Source organism: Centroberyx gerrardi, chromosome 6, assembly GCF_048128805.1.
Source record: "Centroberyx gerrardi isolate f3 chromosome 6, fCenGer3.hap1.cur.20231027, whole genome shotgun sequence".
In the NCBI taxonomy this organism is placed as follows: domain Eukaryota; kingdom Metazoa; phylum Chordata; class Actinopteri; order Beryciformes; family Berycidae; genus Centroberyx; species Centroberyx gerrardi.
The window spans coordinates 9977935-9999656 of NC_136002.1; the positions used below are offsets into that span (position 1 = coordinate 9977935).

Here is a 21722-nt window from a genome sequence, read left to right on the forward strand (position 1 = left end):
ATTTTAAGCCATTTTGCATGCCAATGACAACATACTGTTGCTGCTTTAAGGCTTTTGAGGCTATACAGTAGGCTAAGCAAGGAATGAGGCAACTTATTCTTCAAAAACTGTTATACAGACAGATGCTGTTTAGTACACACTGTTGCATACAGTCACATGCAAGCAGGTTTACATTATCAAAGACAAAAGGTTAACACAAAAGAAGGCAGTTGAGAATGAGTGTGTACCTGGCTCACTGCCTGACTCATCCCCTTCCTCTGCTCCTCTTCCTCCTCGGTCGCCGTTTCTCCGGGGTCCTCGAGGGACAGCGACAGAGTTGTCCTCTGCTGTGCCTGCTCAGAAAGTGTCCGGGTCCTACTGTCTTGGGCCAAGCCCAGAAATTTTTCCCTGGCGCTGAAGAAGTCGATGCTGTCCGTGCTGTGGTTGGAGGACCCATCGGCCTCGCCGCGGCTGTCGAAGGCACTGCCCGTCTGTAACTCACTGGGGTTGTTGTTGTCATCATTGGGACCCGGGGAAAGACCCAGGGGGAGAGGGGTGGCAGTCATAGGGCTGAGGGGGCTAGCTTTGTTACTCACTGAATCCGACAGAGAGTGCTCTAGAGTGTCAGAGTCACTGGATCCCATTGTCAGGGGAGAGATATCCTCTGAGCTGCTCCGCTCAGGCAAGTCGAGGGACAGGTCCACTGGTTTGCGTTCGGGCACCGAGCTGGACAGCCGTGTGAGAGGACCCAGGGAAGCACGCTGGGCTTCGGGGGTAGCGGGGAGGATGTGGAGCGACGGCGGGGGGTGGGGCACGGCGACGGGCAGCGTGACGGCCACCCTCGCCGAGTTGTCCGTCCTCTCCTCGGGGACGACGGTGGCCGCCCGGGGCCTGGGGAGGGGAGGGAGGAGGGGGTCTTCGCATTGGACACAGTCTGATTTGACCTCCTCCTCGTCCGGCGAGTCGCACACACCGTTGGAGTGCGTGTGCGGGTCAGAGGTGCGCGCGGTGGTGGATTTGGCGGGAGAGTCCAAGGCGGAGTCCTGGGGTTCAGCACCGAGGGCCTGCAGCACGGCCACGCCCAGGAAGTGATGCAAGGAGGGAGAGGAAGTGTTGTTGTTGTTGTGCGGGTCGGAGCGGCCCAGGGTGTGGGAGGCAGGCTTGCACATTGACTCAGGGCGATCTGATAGGTCACTGTCAGAGTGGGAGCGCCATAGCTTGTTGTGCCTCTGTTTGCTGTGGAAGAAAGGAGGGAAAATATGAAAATGACTAGACTGTAGAAACATGAATACAACATGGCAAACGTGTGTTTAAACAAGTCTTTAAATAAATATGTTAATGCTAATAATGCCTCTATATGTAAGCTTGGAAGTAGGCGGGCTTCCATATGAGTGCGCACCTGGCCAGCAGAATTCCCTGATACTCCTCCAGCTGTTTCATGAAGGAAGGGTTTGGCTTGGTGACGGCCCGTCTTTCTTTAACATAGTCAAAGGCAGTGTCCAGGTCCCAGCCATACTCCTTCATAGCATAGGCTATCACTGTGGAGGCGGAGCGACTCACGCCCATCTTACAGTGAACCAGACACTTAGCACCGGCTTTCCTAATAGGGGGACAGATGAAGAGAGCGATAGCTGTTACTTGCGTAGAACTTTATAGCAGACGACAAGATTTTGTTTATTAGGCAGGTAAGGCCACTCAAATCCTTGCAAAGAGAGGGCATTTATATGAGTGCACCATATTAGGAAAGGCTGACAAGCTATGTGTGTGTGTGTGTAAGCCTACTTGGCCTTGGCGATGAACTTGTAGGTCTCATTCCAGTACTCCAGCAGGTTGGTGGCCTCTTCATCGTACACTCTGATGTTGTGGTACTCAAACATCCCCGGGAAGAAGTTGTCTATCTCCCTGGTCACGTTCAGGATGTAGCGCACTCTGCGTAAGGAGGAGGAAGAGGGTTGACTGACCTTTTAATATCAATAGAACTGTCACCAATTCATATTTCACTCCAAGTTATTCAGATGCTGAGCGCTTAGCTAATGTGTGTCTAGTGGCTCAAATGTACCGAGATGAAACCGATCAGACGTACAGTAGTTATTGATTACGCTATCGCCATGTCAATTTTGACTGCAGCTTTGATACACTGATGAAACATTCAGTTTAGTTTACGCATGCATAATCAGCATATAGGCTATATTAAATTCAATGCATGAATCCTTTGCAACACACGGGAACGAAGCTGCAGTAATGGATTCTCTCATTTGAATGAACTTCCATTAGAGAACGCATTCGATACATCAAGTCTGATTGCTGCATAGGAGACAAATTAGTAACTTCAGAGTACAGAAGTGTTTGCTCTCTCTTACCCACTGTTCTGCAGCTCCTCCAGGTTAGACGCATTCCATTCAGAGCCCTGGAGACAACACAGGTTCAGTCAATACAAACATGCACAGAAATGTATTCAACCCATAAGAAAACCAAGACAGGGAGTCAGAACATACTAGTTAGGGAAAGGAAAAAAAGAGGGATGTTACTATCATGGTTCCTGCACATTTTCCATTTTAAATATCCATACTTTTTCCTCAACTTCAACTTTTACACCATTGACTGTAACCTACTAAATTGACTACAGTCTTACTAAAACTCGTCAGTGGCGTCAATTCACAATACGGTGGTCAATTTCAAAACTTCCTCATGGTGATTGTGTTTTTCCTGTTTTAAAAGACCTGGAAAATCATTCATACTTTCAAGACCTGCATAGTATTAGGACATGTGAACGCAGAGAAATTAGGTATCTGAATTGGGTAAAGGTCCCGTTTCTGTTGACTGTGGTCAAGAAGCAGGACTGAGAAATCAGAAGAATGCCTTGCCTAAACAGAGCTCACAGTTCTTACCAGGTAGACATGTTCAAAGATCTCAGTGGGGCTATCCATCTGTCCCAGGATGACTATCATCTCGTTGTCTATGAATTCCTTAAACTCCCTCAGGTTACACACCATCTGCATCTCCAGCTCTGTTCGAATCTGGGGAAGGACGAAAACACTTCAGGGATGCACAATAACACTTTGTGACTGCTGATAACAATTCAGACTGCTGATTCAGTGCTAAATCCGTGGACAAAAACGATTGGGATAAAATCCATTATTCTCTGTTAGGGAGATGAGGCAGAAATTGACATGTTATGTGGCTGTTACGTAATTTTAGTACTGGGAACATTGTAGTATTTGCACATTTATCTTAAATACACGTGCTGGATGTATGTATACACAAGAAGTTCTGAATAAGCAAATACTGGCAGTTTTACTGCTAAAACCTGCATTGGCAAAACCAGGATGTACATGGAACCCAAACCAAAATTTCACCCCATCCCCAGTCTGTGTGTGTGTGCGTCTCCCACCTCCTTAGAGGTGACGTTCTCCAGGTCTTTCTGCATCATGATCTCTCTGAGGCGCATCTTGATCAACCGCTCTGTGCGCTCTCTCTCTGTGGGCCTGTGGACACAACACAAACACCCTTGTTAAATACCTAAAACACACATTTTTTCTCAGGCTCAAAGACAATTTTCACCACAAACAACCGCCTTCACAGTCACAGAAATTACACGTGCATTCTGTTCACTGATTCGCTTTGACTTTAGTCTCAATGAGATTACTTGTTCCAAAAAAGAATTGCTGCTCTGTCTGATTCTCAGAAACTGGAGAGGGAACAGAAAATCTGAGAGCCGTGGCCCACTGGCGATCCACAACAAAGTCCCCTTGTAGAATACGCCTGTTGTTGTGCCTGGCTCAGCACCAGTCTTCTGTTTCTAACCACACTACAGGGGGACGCATTTAGCCTTTGGACGTCATGCTGATGATAGCAACAAGTGGCCTAATTACCTCTGGGGAGAGAAGCACTCCGTCTCTGTCTCTCTCCGTCTCTCTATGTATTGTCTATTCTCTCTCTCTCTAATTTTCCTTCCTAACCAATTCCTCACTGCAATAATACACAGCAATCGGGGTCAGCAGTCACAAGGACGGACAGTGTGACCTGCACAGGTGTGTAACTACTGGCTTTAAGTTTGTATGCATGCATGTTACTGTGTTGGAACACTGGAAAGAGTCAGCTTGTTTATCTGAATGCCTGACATTTTAATCACCCCAAGAGAGAAAGGCCTCAGGGTTTTATATGTGTGCGTATGTGAGAAAGATAGTGTGTAGAACCTGTCCACTCTCTGCCAAGAAAGTGTGTGTGTGTGTGTGTGTGTGTGTGGGGGGGGGGGGTGGTGGGGTAGTTACTAAGACACAGCAACACTTTAACCATGCAACATGCCCGGACACGCTCACAGATGGACAGAGATCTCAGATGGACAGACTGATGGATGGACAGGGAAACGGACAGAAAAAAAAAAAAAAAAAAAAAAAGAAAACCACAGAAATGAGGAACGACGCTAATGAGTAACTCCGACGCATAAAAAGTCATTGTGTGTCATTTCCCTGAATCACTGATAGAGGAATAGCCTACAGGAATTCAACCCCCATAAATCCACTACCATGAAAACACGCCGACGCCAAACCGCTTCCTGGTATCTCGTTCATTCAATGGTTCTACAGGGAAATCAGCTGGCACGTCAACAACCACTGGCTGATCACGTGACATTGGCAGTCACAAACACCGATCTGTGAGTGTGAGTCAGTGTGTGCGTGCGTGTGAGAGTGAGTGTGTGTGTGTGTGCTTGGATGTGTATGTTTGTGCTCAGAGGAAAAAGTGCATGTGATTGGTTATCTTAATGATTAGTGTATGGGAGAGTACAAACACACCCTCAACAAGGAGTGTACGTGTGTGTGTGGTTGTTAATCTTTCAACTGTGTGTTCATTGCCGGGCATACGGTAAAACTGGGTGTTTCTTGATTGTTGAGAAGATTAGTTTAGACTGGAGCTGGCACTACTCTCTCTCTCTCCCCTTCTTCACCCACTCCTCCCTCTTTCTATCTCCCATACATGCAGTAGAATGTCTCTCCTTAATCCACTCCCTCCCCGCACCCCAACTCTCTCTGTGCTCATCTCCTTCTCTTCGCCCGCCACCTGCTTCTGTCCATCCCTGTGTTTGTCTACCTATTTGTCTGTCTGGACCCCGTTTTTCCAAAACGTAAATCAAGCCGGCTAAAGTCCAAGCTATTTCGGACACTCCAGGCTCTCCGTGAGTGTGTGAGTGTGTGTGGGAGTGAGAGACGCTCCCATACACACACACACACACGCTCCAGACAGCCAGGCACGTGAGTGCGCAGCAGGAAGGGGAATTTCTCTGGTAATAGTGAAGACATAAATCCACCTGCCAGTCGCGTCATTTGTACTCATTATGCTTCCTTGTTGATCTGTTGACAACTCGGTGTCACAAAGATCAAGCAGCCGAGAGTTTGTGTGTGGGCGTGTGCGTCTGTGTGCACATACTTGCGCAATTGCTCCTGTGCCTGTATGCGTACCTTTGTTTTTGTTTGTGTGTGTGTCTCTGTGTTGCTTTTTGCTACTGCAGAGAGCATGTGACCCCTGCGCCTCTGGAGTCCAGAACACTGAGGACTCACAGCACCCAATATTCTGCTGTGGAAGTGTGTTGCAGCAACACTACAGGCACGTGACACAAGGGGGTTAGGCAATGATGTCGGGAAGATGTGACTGAGCTTATTTCTGACCGTGTGAAAATACAGCTACTGTGAAACGTATATGGACTTCTCTGAATCTGTGATGCAAGTGTGTGTGTTTGCGTGAGAAAGAGATATTTGGATGTTGCAAGTCTCAGGCATTGTATTTCTGGGTATACATCTGTCTGTCCCTATGTTTTTCCTCTACCCTACTCCTCTCACATGTTGGTGAAATGCATCTGCATGTGTGATGTGCACGGTTCCCACCATTTGTAAAATTCCATGACTTTCTATAACTAAGGTGGAGCGCTTCTATGATCTAAAAATAAGAAATTCCCTATTCCCTATATTGGTTTGTTAATGTCATTCTGCAGCTTAGAAAAGTTCTCAAGGGGCAAACAGTCTGGCCTTCAACGAATCTGTGGCACAAGTGTGAAAATACATTTATCAAATTCCCTCACATTCCCCGTTCCTCTACAAATTCCATAATATTCCAGAAATTCCATGACCAGTGGGAAAACCTGGATGCGTGTGTGTGTGTGTGTGTGTTTGCCCTCCCTCTCCTCCCCTACTCACACGTCAGTGAAGAGGACGGGCGAGTCGGCGCGGTGCGACTCCACGTCCTGCATGGCGTTCCACTCATTGATGCAGAACTGGTCGGAGGAGACCCTGCTCTGGTAGTAGCTGACCCAGGTCAGGAACAGGCTGCCTGGGTAGTAGTTGTGGCAGCGAGCCACCTCGCACGCCTTGTGGAGCGACTGGAGGGCTGACCTGAGACGGAGAAAGAGAAACAAGAGAATTCACGCTTAAGAAATAGGTAGCTCGTCTGGAAAGGAAAAAGAACATTTGCCACTTTCAGCGCAGTCGGAGGCGTCTTTTCCTGTGAGGAGTGTTTTTGTAACTTATTCGCCTTATCACCTTATTCGTGAACACAAGGGTCTTTGTCTTTGGGGACTTCATTCCTCCCATTCACATCAAGCCTCTGTAGAAGGTTTATTTAGAAGCTACATTTATTTTCCCAGTGATTGGACAAACGCTATTGCTCAGTTCACACATCTTGTAGATTTACTTGGGATTTCAACCCCATAGAGTAAAATAGTATGGACACTTGGAGCGAATCATGTTCTTTTTTCATCTAATGAATGACTAGGGGGTAAAAAAAAAAGCAATGAATCAAACCATGAGGAGGGTGGGACAATGACCAAAGGAGGAAAAAAAAAAAGGTGACAGGTGGAGGGAGGAAATAAGTGAGAAGGAGAAAAGATGAGGAGTGAGAGAGATAGAAAGATAAGGGAGGAATTAATAATGGCATAAGAGAAATATAACAAGGGAGATGGGTTGGAAAAGTGAGTGAGAGCGAAGGGGGGAGAGAGACTGCGGTGAGAGAAGAGGAAGATTACAGCGATGAAGAGACGTGGTACAAAGATATAACCAAAGATAACTGGAGGTAGCGGAGGAAGTTTAAGAGAGAGGGAGGTCAGAAGAAGAGAAAAGTGACAAGGGGACAAAAAAGGGAGGAAATGAAGACGGCAGATAAGGAAATGAAGAGGCAAAACCGGTGGGCGAGACGGGGAGCGATAAGAAGAGACTGGAAAGCTGAGAGATAACGAGAGGAGAAGGAAGAAGAGGGAGAAGATAAGGAAATGTGACAAAGATACCCGGCTGGAGGTCAAAGTCGGCGGAGGAGTGAAGGTATGTGCAGAGTGCAGTGCTGCCAGTCTCTTTTTATGCCTGTGGCCTTTATGCAACTTTGAATTCTTATCATTTTAAAAGTCTGTTGACAGCAGGGACTCATCCCACATCTCTGTATCTATAAGGAGGGAAGAAACACAGGTTGACAAAAGAGTACTCACCACATGGCCTGGACCGAAACTGGCTTGAAAACATGGATCCTGCTGACCGTCGACACACTGAAACCACTGTGGAGAGTAACGAAAAGTTCATAAATGGGATGCCAAGTTAACCGGAGTAGAGCAGTCAGTTTCCCAGGGGAATAGTAAGAGGAAGTAGAAGGCAGGTGTGGTGTCTTACCCGTCTCCATCCAAGTGGATCAGGGTGTCACTCCACAGAGGTAGAACCAGACCCACCGTGCAGCAACTGGGCAGGACAAACAACACCAGTTGTTTAAGTTAAACAACAGTACAACGAAACAAGAGAAACTGGTTCTACTTTATAATACAAGGACGACACAAAAAAAGCAAAGCAAAAAGAAATAAGTGATAACCGAAATTCCTATCAAATATAAAAAGGCAGATAAGAGCATGCTGCTTCCTCCTTCACTTTAAGAAAGCTTGCATTTTAGCCGCTGGCTACACCACACTGACAATATTCCATTTTATTATAATGATTTTTATGCATAGAACACTTATCAAAACAGAGATACAATATAAGATAAAAATGTGATCAAACAATAAAGAAAACAAGGCACAAATACACAGAATTAAACAAGAATAAAACCAGACACATAGCTAGGCATGAGTCCAAAACACGTCTTGAAGGTGATCAATTAAAATGTAGAGCTCAACCCTAAATTGCACTGGCTGCTATCGAAGCTAAAACAGGGGTAATACAGTGTTTCTCCTTAGCTCTTGTCAAGAGTCTGGGATTTTATGGGAGCCAAGATCACATTACAGGACACAGTAGTGTACTGTTGCCATGGCGCTGACCTATCAGAGGAGCTGAAGTCCATGCCCAGCACGATGCTCTCCTCGGTGTCTTGTCGACCATTGGTGGAAACCACCACCATGTAGCGCGTGCACTGGGGGTAGGCGCTCTCCAGACGCACCGCCTGCAAGGGAGGACAGGTAGGAGAGGTGGAGGGAGGGAGTGAGGAAAGGAGAGAAAGGAGGAGGGAGCAGAGAAAACAGAAATGTAATTCCAAGTCACTTCACTCATTTCTCATTTATTCACAATAAATATGCAGGAATTTGTCCAGGTAGCACTTGTGCAGAGTTTCACGGTATAAACTAACACATGGTACAGGTACAACAGGAGCTCAAGGAGAGGGCAAGAATGCATATCACTCTCTCTATATATAAATATATATATATTTAGGTATTTATTAATTCAGTATGTATCGGCATTCAACATTATAGCAACATGACACACAGTAGAGTTACAGGTGTAGAGGGAAGTGTAGTGAGTGTCCCGTAGTGCCATTAGTCCAGCGTACTGTGAGGTAGTTATACTGTACAGAATGAACAGCATGAAATTGCTATGATGGTTAGAGCAAATTGCTATAATTTCCGAGGCTGTAAGGTCAAGCAAAGCCTGAAGAGACGGAGGGTTGTGGAGACAGTAGTGGACTCAAAGAATAACTGTTAATACCACCCAATCACTTATCTCCCGAAGGAAATTTTTTTTGTGTTTCTGTGTGTGTGTGTGTGTGTGCGTGTGTGTAGTACTGACCAGTCGGATGGTGTCCTCCGGCCGCAGCACAGTGAACATGGTCTGAAGGTGTTGCTGGAGGTCACCTGGAAACAAAAGGATTTCGTCATCTAGTGTCATTAACATCAACATTCACATTCTTGGCATTTAAATTCTGACGTGGCAAAGTCTCATGTTTGTCAGAGTCTCCTTCCCTTAGGCCTACGTCCTGCCTCACTTCTGACTAACACAGAGAAAAAAAAAAACTTTTCTCTGAAACAAGCAAAGTTGCTAATGCTTTTTATAGTAATTGGCAGATCTCGCATCAAAGCTGAGCAACTCCTCCACTCGAGGCTGTATTTTTCCACAAGCAGCAGCAGAGTGTATTTCTCATCATTTTCAAATTTCATTATCAAAACATTTGCAGCTTTTTTTGTGTGCATTCTTTGAGAGTTTTGTCATGTAACCGCCAAACGAGCTAGCCAACCAGTTAGATACAGCAGTGGGTTATAACTGAACTTATCTGCCTTGTTGGGCAACAGCTCCAGTTAGCACCAGCTGTTAGATACAAGGCACTAGAGGAATGTCTGTTGGAAAACATGTTCTGTTATTTATCTCATGGTCTTCTATAGGGGTTCATTTCTGGGGCCAGAGGCTGAGAGTCAAGCAGATTGGAAAGAAGCATTGGGAGATGCTGCAGCTGTTGTGTGTGTGTGTGTGTGTGTGTGTGTCTCTTTACCTGTGTGCTTGTTCCTGCGCTGGCTGATGCGAGGGGCGGAGTTAGGGGTGGGGCTATTTCCCCTGGGAAGGAAAAGGGCAGCTCCTTTTACTGTCAGGAAACTCTCACTAATACTGGAAGAGAAAAGAAGAAATAAAGACATCAATATACGCCTCAAAGCCTAGAGACAGACAGGGACTTTAATCAAACTTAGCATTTTGACCTATTTATATAATCACATTTATTCTTCCATGTAGCCTAATTTATGTAATTAAATAAATGTACTTCATTTGTGTTATCACTTGCACGCACATGCTGACCATGATATCTCAAAACAAGCCGATGAGGGGGACAAGGAACAGACCAGTGCTGTCATGGGCTTATGTCAGCATCACAATGCCTCATTCAGCCGGCCTGCAGCTCTGCCTGCAGGCTCCCCAAATCAGAACTGACAGACCGGTGCAAGCAAAACAAGATCCGAGCCCCAATGTGAACTCAGAACACAATGTTCTCTGCTCCTCCACACAGCTGGATTACGCACACAGACACACATACACACACACACTCAACAACAGCTGCCAATAGGGAGGGATGGGGATGGGAGGAGATTGGGGGTCCTAGAAGGAAGACAGACTGAGTCCCCTCCTCCACACTGTTTTGCCAGAGATAAGAGCTGGCCAGCGCAGCGCTCCACTAGGGCAGGTCATATTATGTGGAGTTCTGCTCCTCTCTGGAACATTTAATCTTATTAACTGTGACTGAGGTCACTGCATAGAAGAGGAGGACAAAATATAAACTGAGGTCAATGTTTCAACTGGATACCAGAGAGTGAGTGTGTGTGTTTATGTCCGGCACGCTTGCATGTGTGTGACTGACTAGGTTTCTGTTCAGTGCCTCACTGTGGCACACTAACCCAAGTCACTCACGATGCTAATAAAACAGGTTGGGAGACCTACTTCTGCAGCTGCTTATGACGGTGTCAAATGACAGCCACGGGACCAGTAAACTATAACCTTAATGATGCTAAGCTAGGAGACAGCCTGCTCTGACTGGAGCTTATAGACAGTTGGCACATGGGTGATGGTACCCCTGCCTTCATTCAGCAGTGTGGGTGCAGCAAGCACAAGAAAACTGTCACCACTGCCAGAGAAACTCATGCATTAAAAAAAAAAAAAAAACTTCCCAAGTACAGCCATCATGATTGGAATTCACACTTCTACACCGAGGAGGAATCCATCGAAGAACATTTTTAGCTCTGCAACTTTCGTTACAGCCAACACCGAGACCACAAGTCAAACTGCCATGAACTTACCTAGGAACAGGCACAGTCATGACAGCCAGCCAAACTCGGGTCTTAAAGTTGAATTTTTATTTATCTGCTTGGCTATGCCCAGTTGTAGTGGTGTTGATTTGTTTTTGTTTCTTTTTGACATTTTAGCTCCTTTTACACAACACGTTAATTTCTTGATTTTTTTTTAATTACTCAGTGAACTTCAGTGAAGGCTACAGTGCTCACTGCAATTTGTTCATAAGAAAATTACCTTTGAAATTTGAATAAACACTGCCAGTACACGCCAGTTTATAGGGAAAACACTGATGCAGAGAGTTGGCAGACCTGTTCTGCCAACTTCTGTTCAAATGTGACTATAATGGTTTCACAGTCTAGAAGGCTAGACACACAAATGCTGAATGTCACTGAAACTTGAGGTGCTCACATCAAAGCTGAGTATATCTATCTATTTCTAATTACAGAGAGAATTGGCCGGCATTATTTTCACTGGCATCCACTGTGTTGACTTTTAGGACTCGTGTCCCATCTCTTCCCTGGCAACAGGCTACACTCAATGAACCCACCTTCTACAGTTCATCAAGTTCTACAGCTCTTCCCTTTCACAGTCAAGGCAAAAAAAGGCCAGTGCCGTCTGCCACTCAGTCTTCCTGTCATCCCCTTGTTCCCTGTAACTTCATCTCTCCATCCTTCCAGCCATCCGTCTGTCCTTCCTGCATTTTGCTGAGACCATGGATGTACAGAATCAGGAGGCACAGAGACAGACGGAGAGAAAACAAAAACATAAAAGCGCAGGCTTGTGCTGAGCTCATTTCCCATAACCCATCCACCCCTGACCCAGCTGTTTCCTCTCACTCTCTCCCCTCCATCACTTCCTCTTCTCTGCATTTCTCACAACTTCGGTTCTCAGCCCACATTTCACTACCTTCACACTTTCTCCTCCTTCTACAGTAGGTCACCTCCTGTTCTCTTATTTCATCACTAACACTGCCCGTTCCCTTTTTTTTTTTAAAGTGTCTTTAAACCTCTACGCCCTTGGTGCATCCTTCTGAGTTGCGGCAAACACCAGGCTAACAGAGATAGCTCTTTGGGAATGTTTTTTGTACCTTCCAGCAAAATGATGGACAGTATTATTTAATTCATAAGGAGTTAGCACAATGAGCGAATGTACATGAGTTAAGCTATATGAATTACAGGTTTCTTTTGTTTTCCAGTGTCATCTCTCCACAATATAGAATATATTGAAGAATATATCGAAGACTTCTCGGATGGGGGGTCCTAGGACAAAAGCTTCTATGACTGGGGTTTGTGGCCCAATAAGTATCCATTTGGGGCTCCCTGACATCGGTTTAGGCACTCCTGAGATAACCAGTTCACCTTGCGTTATTCACTTCAGCTTGTTCAGCATCTAGACCTGCTGTATCAGTGTCCCATTACACTCATGCACGGGCTCATGTGCTTGGCAATGACCATCTATAGCAGCACTACTGTACAATGTCATCTGTAATATAACACTCACACTCTCCCTAAGAAATACACACATGTAAGGCCATGCACGTGCATGCACGCTAACACATACACTTGCACACCTCCGCATACAAATAGACGCATTGAGATGGTGGAATCTAAGCCTAGGAGTCGGAGGGGGGGTGTAAATGACTGTCAACCATGGGCTAAAAATACAGTAGTCCTTTAAAAGTCTCAGCTATTGATAGACTGCATTCAGAGGAGCTAGGCCGACTTACTGTACATAGAAGCTTCTCTTTGAAGGCAGGGATCTGATAGCCCACTACAGAGGAATCTGTGAAACCTAGATGTAGTCTGATTATTTGGACTGAGGAACTCTAGGCTCTTAGGCTAGTGGTACAGACACACAGAGAGGCAGGGCTACGAGGGGGAAATACACATTTGGATGGCATTATCTTGGGCTATTTCACACACATTCACACAAGATACAGCCATGACGCCACACCAAGGCTCTTGTCTATTTCTTTTTTGCACCATTTTCTTACATTAGCGGTAGAGATTTGAGCAGGACAGGTCACAGAAGACAGCCTAGACATCTAGAGAGGTGTTCTTCTCAAATAGGCTGGGTGAATTAAGAGCAAAAGGAGAAATGGAGAGAGACAGAAGGATAAAGAGGGATGAACGAGGGATGGACAAGGAATGATGGGGGATAAAGAAGGGCCCAGTCAGAGTGAATGTATAACAGAGGAGTGGGGTGGGTCATCCTTTGGCATGCGGCCGTCCCAGGCCCTGGGCAGAGGCGGTAGGTACTTGTTAGGGCAACAGTCACAGACACAATCATCACTATGTAAGGACCACTCCACACAGCAGGCAGATAAGTGGGTGAGCCCCCCTCCTGTCCCTGCCCATATTAGTCACTCTGAGGAGGGGAGTGGGATAAATATAGGGCCAGGCTGCATGCACAGCAGGCCCCACTAAGGCCGTACGAGTTCACACCAGAGTCAGATTCGGCCCATGAGAGAGACCCCTTTAGTTAGTTAGTGCGTGTGTGTCCACAGGTGCATATTAGGCCTTGCTGCTTGGGAGGCACAAAAATGGAAAATGTTCAAAAAAAGACGGATGAGCAGAGAGAAACAAAGACAGTCAAGTTAAAGATTTATTACAATTACAAAGCAGATGCTTGGGTAAACCGGGAGACATAACGAGCCAGTGTGATCAGGAGAACCAAAGCAGAACAGGGTCAGGGCTGAAAGAGAAAGGGAGATACCTGTCCAAACTAAAGATAGACTTTCTAGATCCACTGGCACGCACACCAGTCAATGTTCAGCCAAGACCTGTTGCCTTTTGTGTGTGAGTGGGGAACTCCCGCTAGTTCAGCTCCAGTTTCCTTAGAAGTCCAGTGTGCAGGCCAGGGTCAGAACAAACACAAGCCCTGAGTGCCAGCCACCTCAGTGAACTGCACATACCTGACGCAGGCATGCAGGGCTATTCTGAGAGGAAGAGGAGGGAAATGTCCTTCTAACTTACAGTATACCTAAACTCTAGACAGAGAGGCAGAGTTGAGGAAGGTCAAGTGAGAGATTTGAGAAAGTCTGCTGGTGCTTTAGTGTACCAAAAGTAGGCAGCAGAGTGGTCCAATGTAGCTCAGTGGGTAGATATAGGCTCGTGGCAGTAAAAGTGAAGGGGTTAAGGGGATCCACTCCCACTGGGATTTATACACTCTGCATTGTACTTTTTTTCAGATGGGGACGCTCATAAGAAGCTCACATTGGCCTGTAGAAATTAACCTAAGTGGCACACGGGCCACATGTCCATTTCAAAACACAATCAGATTCCTGGAAACAACAACAGCGCACCACAGCTAGTCACGTCCCCATTCCTCTCCACTTACTGAAGCCAAGGACACTAAATTAAGGCAGGTCAGATCATTACTGAACCAGCTATGTAGGTTATTTGATTTTGGGGGCATCACACACACACACACACAAACACAAGCAGTGACCTATATCTGCCTTCCCTGTTCAGCTGCCAAAGTCTCTCTCACTCACACACACACTTCAGCTTGTCACGTTTCAGGCTTATCGGTTTTCTTCGGAAAACATGTATGCAACACACACACACACACACACACAGGCACCAACGGAAGAGGGGGGTTTACTGGTATGTCTAAAATTAGTGGGATAACAATGGTGCTTTAGACGCAGTGGTACCACAGGTAACACTTTACTCCATCAACAGCTCCAAGGCTTGTAATTACTCGAATCCTGGTTAAACATTAGAGTCCTGCTGACATTCTGACGCATATAGGTGTTCACACTGCAAACATGCAGACGCGTATGTACACACACTACAAACATACAGACATGTATGTACACACACACTACTATAAATTAGTCAGTTACAGTTATATGATATTGTGTCAAGGGTCTCTCAGAATGCAAGTCTGTCCCCTGCCTTGTTTGCTCACCATAAGCACTCCAGAGGGAAGCAAAAAATAATAATAATAATAATAATAAAAAATACAATTCTGCTGTCCCCATGATGCCGCATGGCCTACAAAACAAGGAAGTTAGAGCTTTCCCACATCTGCTGCTATTTACCAGACCCACGCGCCTGCCAGTATGCAGTGTGTGTGTGCCATGCTGTAACATCTTCCCATAAATGTCCCTTGTGCAAACCAAGATTAAAAAAACGTTTGCTTAATGGCTGGGCCCTGCCCCAATAAAGACTAAATGCTCAGTTTACTCAATAACCTCACCACACAATCATGTGTAAAATGGCTTAAAAACAAAGCAATCAAGAAGCAGGCTGTCCTTGACTTTCCTTGACACCCACAGGAGGAGGCCAGTTCTCATGCAACCAATTATTGATTGGCAATGTAACAAAACCCAATATGACCCCACACAGCAAAACAGAGAGATGCTGTTCAAGGAGCAAATCTGATCGACTTGGTGGGAAATGGAGGTGATGTTGTTTTCATCAGGTTTTAATCCAGTTACTTTTATATTGAATTTTTCACATTTCAGCAAAATTGCAAGGCTTATCTGAGCTAACTCCACATCACAGTTGGGAAATACTGGAACAGGTCAGCCTTTGATCCATCATGAAAGGGCAGGCTTTGCTTTAACCCCATGTACCAGTGAACTAAAGCCTTTTGCATCTCTCAAGCAAAAGGAAGCCCTTACCTTCCTTTACCTAGCTGGCTGCAAACGCCATAAGAGCACTGGGTCAATCCAAGAATGATGTTAACTCCTAAATAACCCACCAAAGGCAAATAATCTCAGCATTAGTATTAATGCAGCCAGAGACACTGATAATGTTTGGTTTAGTCTATTGACTTTTGGGGAAACAGGGCTAAAATAACATGTAAATAGAGGCTTTGTATGTCTTGTAGGCCAGAAACTGTTATCTGAACAGTGGCCAATCAATGCAAACAGGAGACTGTAGAATACATTTCATAGTATAGTACTAGGTTACTAGGAGATCCAGTGTCATGCCACAGAGTTAGGCCTAAATTATGTTGAAAAATGACATTCAGCTATTCCCTGGTTTCTTTAATTAAGTGTGAAGACCTAAAGTGGATACAGGCCCATTGTTGTGGGTCCGCCCATAAGTCGCAATATTTTATGATGAGCCTGGGACGTGAGACAGTAACTCCAGTCGCCGGTATATGGTTAAATGGTGCGTTTGAGTCTTAAATATGGTTTAAGAGGTCTTAAAAACATAGCACTATTTTCTAGAGAGAAATTTCCCTAGTTGCACAGATATAGGCCTATACTTTACTGTATTTTATTTTTTTTTTTCCGTCAGGCTTATTTGAGGATGAAATTTGTTTTAAACTTTATTTGAATTGGCATTAAAATGGTCTTAACAATTTAAATTTAACTTAGAGAAACCTGTAGTCATCCTTTTGTTTTTGTTTTCCCTCAGAAATAGAAATTAATTTTTTCCAGTCCCAACTGTCTTCATTCAGATTTTGCTCAAAATGTTGTGACAATATCCAACAGTGAACCAGTACTGTATAACGAACTGTGAGCTGAATGTCATTACATCTCTACAATTTGGCTATACGCACACACATACCCACCTGGACTAGAGTTCAGCAGGTCTCATTGTGCTGTTGATATGTGGAAGGCTGTGCCACAAGGAAGTAAGCACACTCAACACTCACATGCCCACACAAACAATATCACACCCATAAACCAACAGGGGGGGGGGGGGGGGGGGGATAAGCCCAACTGAAGCTCTGATACAGAGATCAGGTGGGGTATGAGACCGCTCGGCTTAATAAACCAGTGGCATTGTGGCTTTATATGGCTGTCTCCATACAGCATGTGTCTGCACCTGGGAGACAGGTAGGATGATTCACATCTCATGCAGAGCCATTATGTCTGAATAAGGTCAGGAAGGAGCACCAAGATGAGTAACACCCTGCTACGTCACCAGGAAATACCATAACATTGATGTTGCAAAACTGTTACAAATGTATCGGCTTACCACACTGCTATAGCAAATGATGCAACCTTGTCGCGAGTCACACTTTCTCCCAATATGTAGCCTGAACACTATAATGATTTAGTACAGACTTGAATGCATTAGTGACAACAGGGTGAATACAACACCATACTGCAAAGAATACATTTAAGGGATAGGCAACCATGCACCATAGAGGGCCGAGAATATGCAGGTTTTCATTCCAACCACAGACTACACCAGGTGATTTCGCTGATTAGTGCCTCCTCTGGTTGGTACTCTATGGCACCTGGTTGCCTATCCCTGCCATATGTACTTAAGAATATGTTTAATGATGTTTCAAAAAATAAACAAAATGTAGCCTATTTATACATTTGAAATCTCTAAACATACTTTGAAATATATGCTGTGGTATAACATATTTTGTAGTATATGCAGTGATAAATAAGAGGTGGAAAATTCTGGCCTGAGGCCAACAACCACCAATATAAAAAAAGCTTTGATGTCTATTTTTTCCCCTTCTGAAAATACCCTGACCTCATAACTTACATCGGTTTGACACTACTACGATGTACACAACGATGAGTTCAGGTGAGTTTACCCTCCACTATATCCCGGAGTGAAATCTATTTTTCGCAGCATGAGGGATGAATGGCTTAATGGAATATATCAAAGTGGGAGCTAGATTTTACCTTCTTGTTATCAAAGACAGTGTCAGTTTATTAACTTACAGCTGGTTGATCTGATTTTGAGACACCACCGCGTCGTCGCTGAAGTAGGGCACCATCTTGGCCCCGCAGCAGGAGCAGAAGCAGCCCGCCGAGGAGCTGCCGGAGGCGGACACCGAACCGAGGGTCATGCCGGCGGAGGCACCGTCCGAAGGAACCGAAGAGGCTGGGGGGGGGGGGGGGCGAGTGTCAAGTGTTGTCGGTCCGGGGTAAAACTCTCACTCCTCTCCTATCATGTGGACCTTCATTGCAAGGAGCCGAATCGATATCTTCATTAGGTTTTAAAGGTCGTAATAAAATGGAAAAAGACGAACTCCGCGACGCAAAAACAGGGAGATGTTCCCAAATCGTATTGCTGTTCCAATAAAGTGAGCAGCAGTACTAAATCTAGCACATGATGTTCCTCCTCCTCCTCCCCCCGACAGCAGCCACTGTCCAGGATTCACAAGAAAGCGAAGGCGAGTCTAGCGCTAAGTCAATTTCCGTCCTGGTAACCCAAAAATCATCTATTCCCATCCCAAGAGAGGGCTTGTCCTTTCCCATGTACAGTATGAAGACATATGACTTCGGTCAAACTCTCACCAGACAAGTCATAGGAGGGAGGAGTTGGAGACATGTGCTTTGGGGAAACAGGGGAGCCAATGGGGGCAAGAGGGAAGTGCGACGGCCCACACTAACAGCGCTTCTGCATCGACACCTGCTGAGACACAGCGGTCTGTATACCAGCGATAGGCAACCATGTGCCATGCAGGTTTTAATCCCATCCAAAGACTACACCGGGGGATTTCATTGATTTGGACACCTTCAACCGGAGAGAACTAATCGGTGAAATGGCCTGGTGCAGTGTGGATGGTATAATGAACTATAAGGACAATCACCTGTCTTCATTGCATCAAAAACAAGAGTTGTGATAGTGGTGTGTGACTACATTTGACAGCAAGACCTTGTGCCAAGTGACAAAAAGGAGACTATGGAAAAATAAATTAATTTATAACCGCTATGAATCAAAATGTTTTATTAATCTCAATGGTCCTACATCATTATGTTAATATTTTTCAACTGCTGTCCAGCAGCTGATTGAGTGTCTCAGAGGAATTGCATATAAAATAGTCAAGAGGTGATGTGTGCCTTTGGCTAAGAGAGTCAATTAAACCCACATGGGGCTGTGGGTTTGGCGAAGCCAGCTCATGGAGGAGAATCCACTTGTCCCCTCTCCACCCTTCTCTCTCCACATCCACAAACCTTGCGGTGTTACATAAGGAGCGGGAACAAATGAGAACCAGGCTTATCCAGCTGTCACAGACTGAGCTGCTGTAGTGGGCCGATAGTGTCGATCGGTACACTGTAACTTCTTTCTTACTCAAGAACGGCTGGGTTAGGGACGCTTGAGGTGCACACAATGCTTTGGCTATCTTTTTTATAGCCTATTAAACAGCATTACACTCTTTGGGCGTACTTAGGTCTTGGGCTCTATGGAATTTGACAACAACACTTTAAAAGTACAGCCCTACCATTGCGCTCAAAGCACCTTGTGGCCTATAAACAAATGTAACAAACACATCTGTAGCCACCTATTGTGTTGTAGAGGAGGTCAGCTCTATTGTAATGCTTATGGGAGACCAGCTTCATGTTTTGGCTGTTTTCCAGTGCAGACTGGTTATCGATAGGGAGTGTGACTAAGAAACAGGGGACTATATGAGTGCTGTTATATAACACACCTCTGGCTCAGTGTTTACAAACTTCCCCAGCCTTGAGCCTATTGTTCTCCAATCTGCATAGTACAACAGTGTGATAGGTCTGTGCTTGGCTGGGCCTACAGTGGGCTCTGAAAGTATTTGGGAGGTGACACACTTATTTGTGTTTAGGTTCGGTGCTCATATCTATGCATTACAAATTATACAGTGACTACGAGGTTGAAATAGGCGTACAGAAAGTCTATTTTAAGCGTATTGTCATTCCTATTAGAGGAACAAATAAAGGTCTATGTTACCTTTGTATATGGCATGTCAAAACATTTAATGTGTTAATATTTCTGGTACACAAAAGTGTGGGGACCGTGTACAAAATGCAGTCTAGATACATAACTGTTCATCCAGTATGGATGAAAATATCCTTAAATTAGAGCTGACTGTCTGCACTGTACTCTCAAAGTCATTGTATGATTCTATACCCAAACTAACGGAATGATTGGAGCTGTATATGAAATAAAACTCTACCATTCATTATCTCAACAGAAGTCTTCCAAACCAACATGTGCAGTCAGTGTGACACCTATTGGATTATAATAAAAAGGCCTAAAATTAGCTGAATTTTGGGAACTGAAATCACAATAAACAATTATGCACAATTGATCATGCAACCCTATAGTGGTGTATTGTATTGAAATATTTACCTGCTGCTGTGGTGAAACCCTATGGCGTTATACTGTCTCCATCTCAGGACTTCCCATATTACAGGCTATGGTATTTCTTGTCTTGGGTGCGGCTTGTCTGCGAGATATTTCCCTTCTACACCATTTCCTATTGGTGTAAAAGGTTGTCTTGTGTTACTTGTGTCTTGTAATAAATATATATTTTTTAAATTACCATACTGCAGCCTTCGCAATGTAGTGCATTCTCTCACATCGCAATATAAATATGAACTGAACGTATTGTTCAGCCCCGCCATCAAAACACAAAGAGGTCAGCCCACATCCAGTGTTTTTTAACAAGATCCCAAGGTGAACAACCAGTAGCAGCTCAGCTTCCTCTACATACTGTACTGAACTTGGCATAATACCAAGTGCAGAGTGACATCCGTTACAATGGTGTTATCAAATTAAGGCTAAAGGTCAGCCCCCCTTCCTCTCCTGGTCACAATAGCCACCAGGACTGCTTCTATGCCTGAAAACCCTTAACGTAGGAGGGACCACAAGACCTTGGATAGCAGATGACAAGGTAGACCCAAAACACATACAGTACATAGTATGAGGGTGTGCATGTGTATGGAGGGGGTGCTGATCATTCTGAGTACACAGCTCTTCTTCTTATCTGCCTACTTTTTTCTGTTTGTGTGCCTCAACTAAACAAAACCAATCCATCCATGACAAACATGCAGTTCTTTCTGAGTTAAGATACTAGACAGTCATTCACAGTACATTACACTTAATGCCATAGTATTTTATGTTTTGTTTTGTTTTCTGAGATTTGGAGTGAGAGATTCAAACAGCTGCCAAAACAATTCAGACATATGTTCTGTCCTTAGGAATATGATTAAATACATACAGAAACAGTAGCAGAAGTAACAGAGGGCTTAGCCTGTGGCATAGGAAACTTTCAAGTAGCATGTGACAGTGTATGTGTGTTTGTATATGTTTAACATTGGACTCCACCAAGAGCTCAACTGATTACATCGCAAGAGAAAACAAATGAAAACACACACACACACACACACCAACACCTGCACTACTCTGGTTACACTATACTTGACATCGTGTCACCTTCCTTTCGACAACTCTTGCGTCACAAGTCAGTTTGCCCAATGAGCGATGTCAGCCACTGTTACCAACAAATCCAACACACACACATACACATGCACACACAACTGCTCTGGTCATGTGGTTCTGTTTAGGGTCGTCAAGCTTACTAGTACCCAGTAGTAACTTATTTGTCTGTGGGCTGGTAACATGAGAGGCTGCTGCTGTGATGTTTAGCTGAGCCCTGGATGAGTTGCACAATCGTCTCCTGCTCCTTCTCTCTGTCACTCTTGTGAATGAGACTTAGCAGAAGCAGGCAGGTCAAGGGTGTTGTGGTTGCAGTGTTGTGTGTTTATGTGTGTGAGTGCAGGTCAGAGGCCCCCCTGAGTGAGCCCTACCACCCTGCTGCCTCCTAGGCCAGTGCATGAGGCCAGCTGTTTACCATATACTGACCTGGAGGTGGGCTACTGTTTGCACACTGTACTACAATAAAACAAAGCGATTAAGTCTATGCTTCCACCATTCAGAGCCTCAAGTATGATCAATCCACTGTACACTGCAAAAAAATTGTCATTTAGTATAATTTGTCATTAAGTGTAGTATTGATTATTTTCCTTAAAACAAGTAGAAAAAATCT

At 44.9% G+C, this 21722-nt stretch overlaps 1 protein-coding gene across 2 annotated transcripts in view; it reads right to left on the reverse strand.

Annotated features, from left to right (window-relative positions):
* ssh2a (slingshot protein phosphatase 2a) overlaps positions 1-21722 on the reverse strand; it is a 35951-nt gene that overhangs the window by 3294 nt on the left and 10935 nt on the right. The window contains exons 1-13 of one of the 2 annotated variants that reach the window (XM_078284221.1): positions 17635-18160; positions 9697-9809; positions 9000-9064; positions 8258-8379; positions 7623-7688; positions 7445-7510; positions 6168-6362; positions 3371-3464; positions 2868-2996; positions 2340-2386; positions 1762-1908; positions 1379-1579; positions 228-1215 (exon numbers count right to left, since the gene is read on the reverse strand). In XM_078284221.1, the coding sequence (XP_078140347.1) occupies positions 228-1215; positions 1379-1579; positions 1762-1908; positions 2340-2386; positions 2868-2996; positions 3371-3464; positions 6168-6362; positions 7445-7510; positions 7623-7688; positions 8258-8379; positions 9000-9064; positions 9697-9809; positions 17635-17762 (2361 nt within the window). In that variant the 5' untranslated portion in view covers positions 17763-18160. Of the gene's footprint in view, positions 1-227; positions 1216-1378; positions 1580-1761; positions 1909-2339; positions 2387-2867; positions 2997-3370; positions 3465-6167; positions 6363-7444; positions 7511-7622; positions 7689-8257; positions 8380-8999; positions 9065-9696; positions 9810-17634; positions 18161-21722 lie in introns of those variants that run through there. The other variant, XM_071910084.2, reaches the window with a different exon arrangement.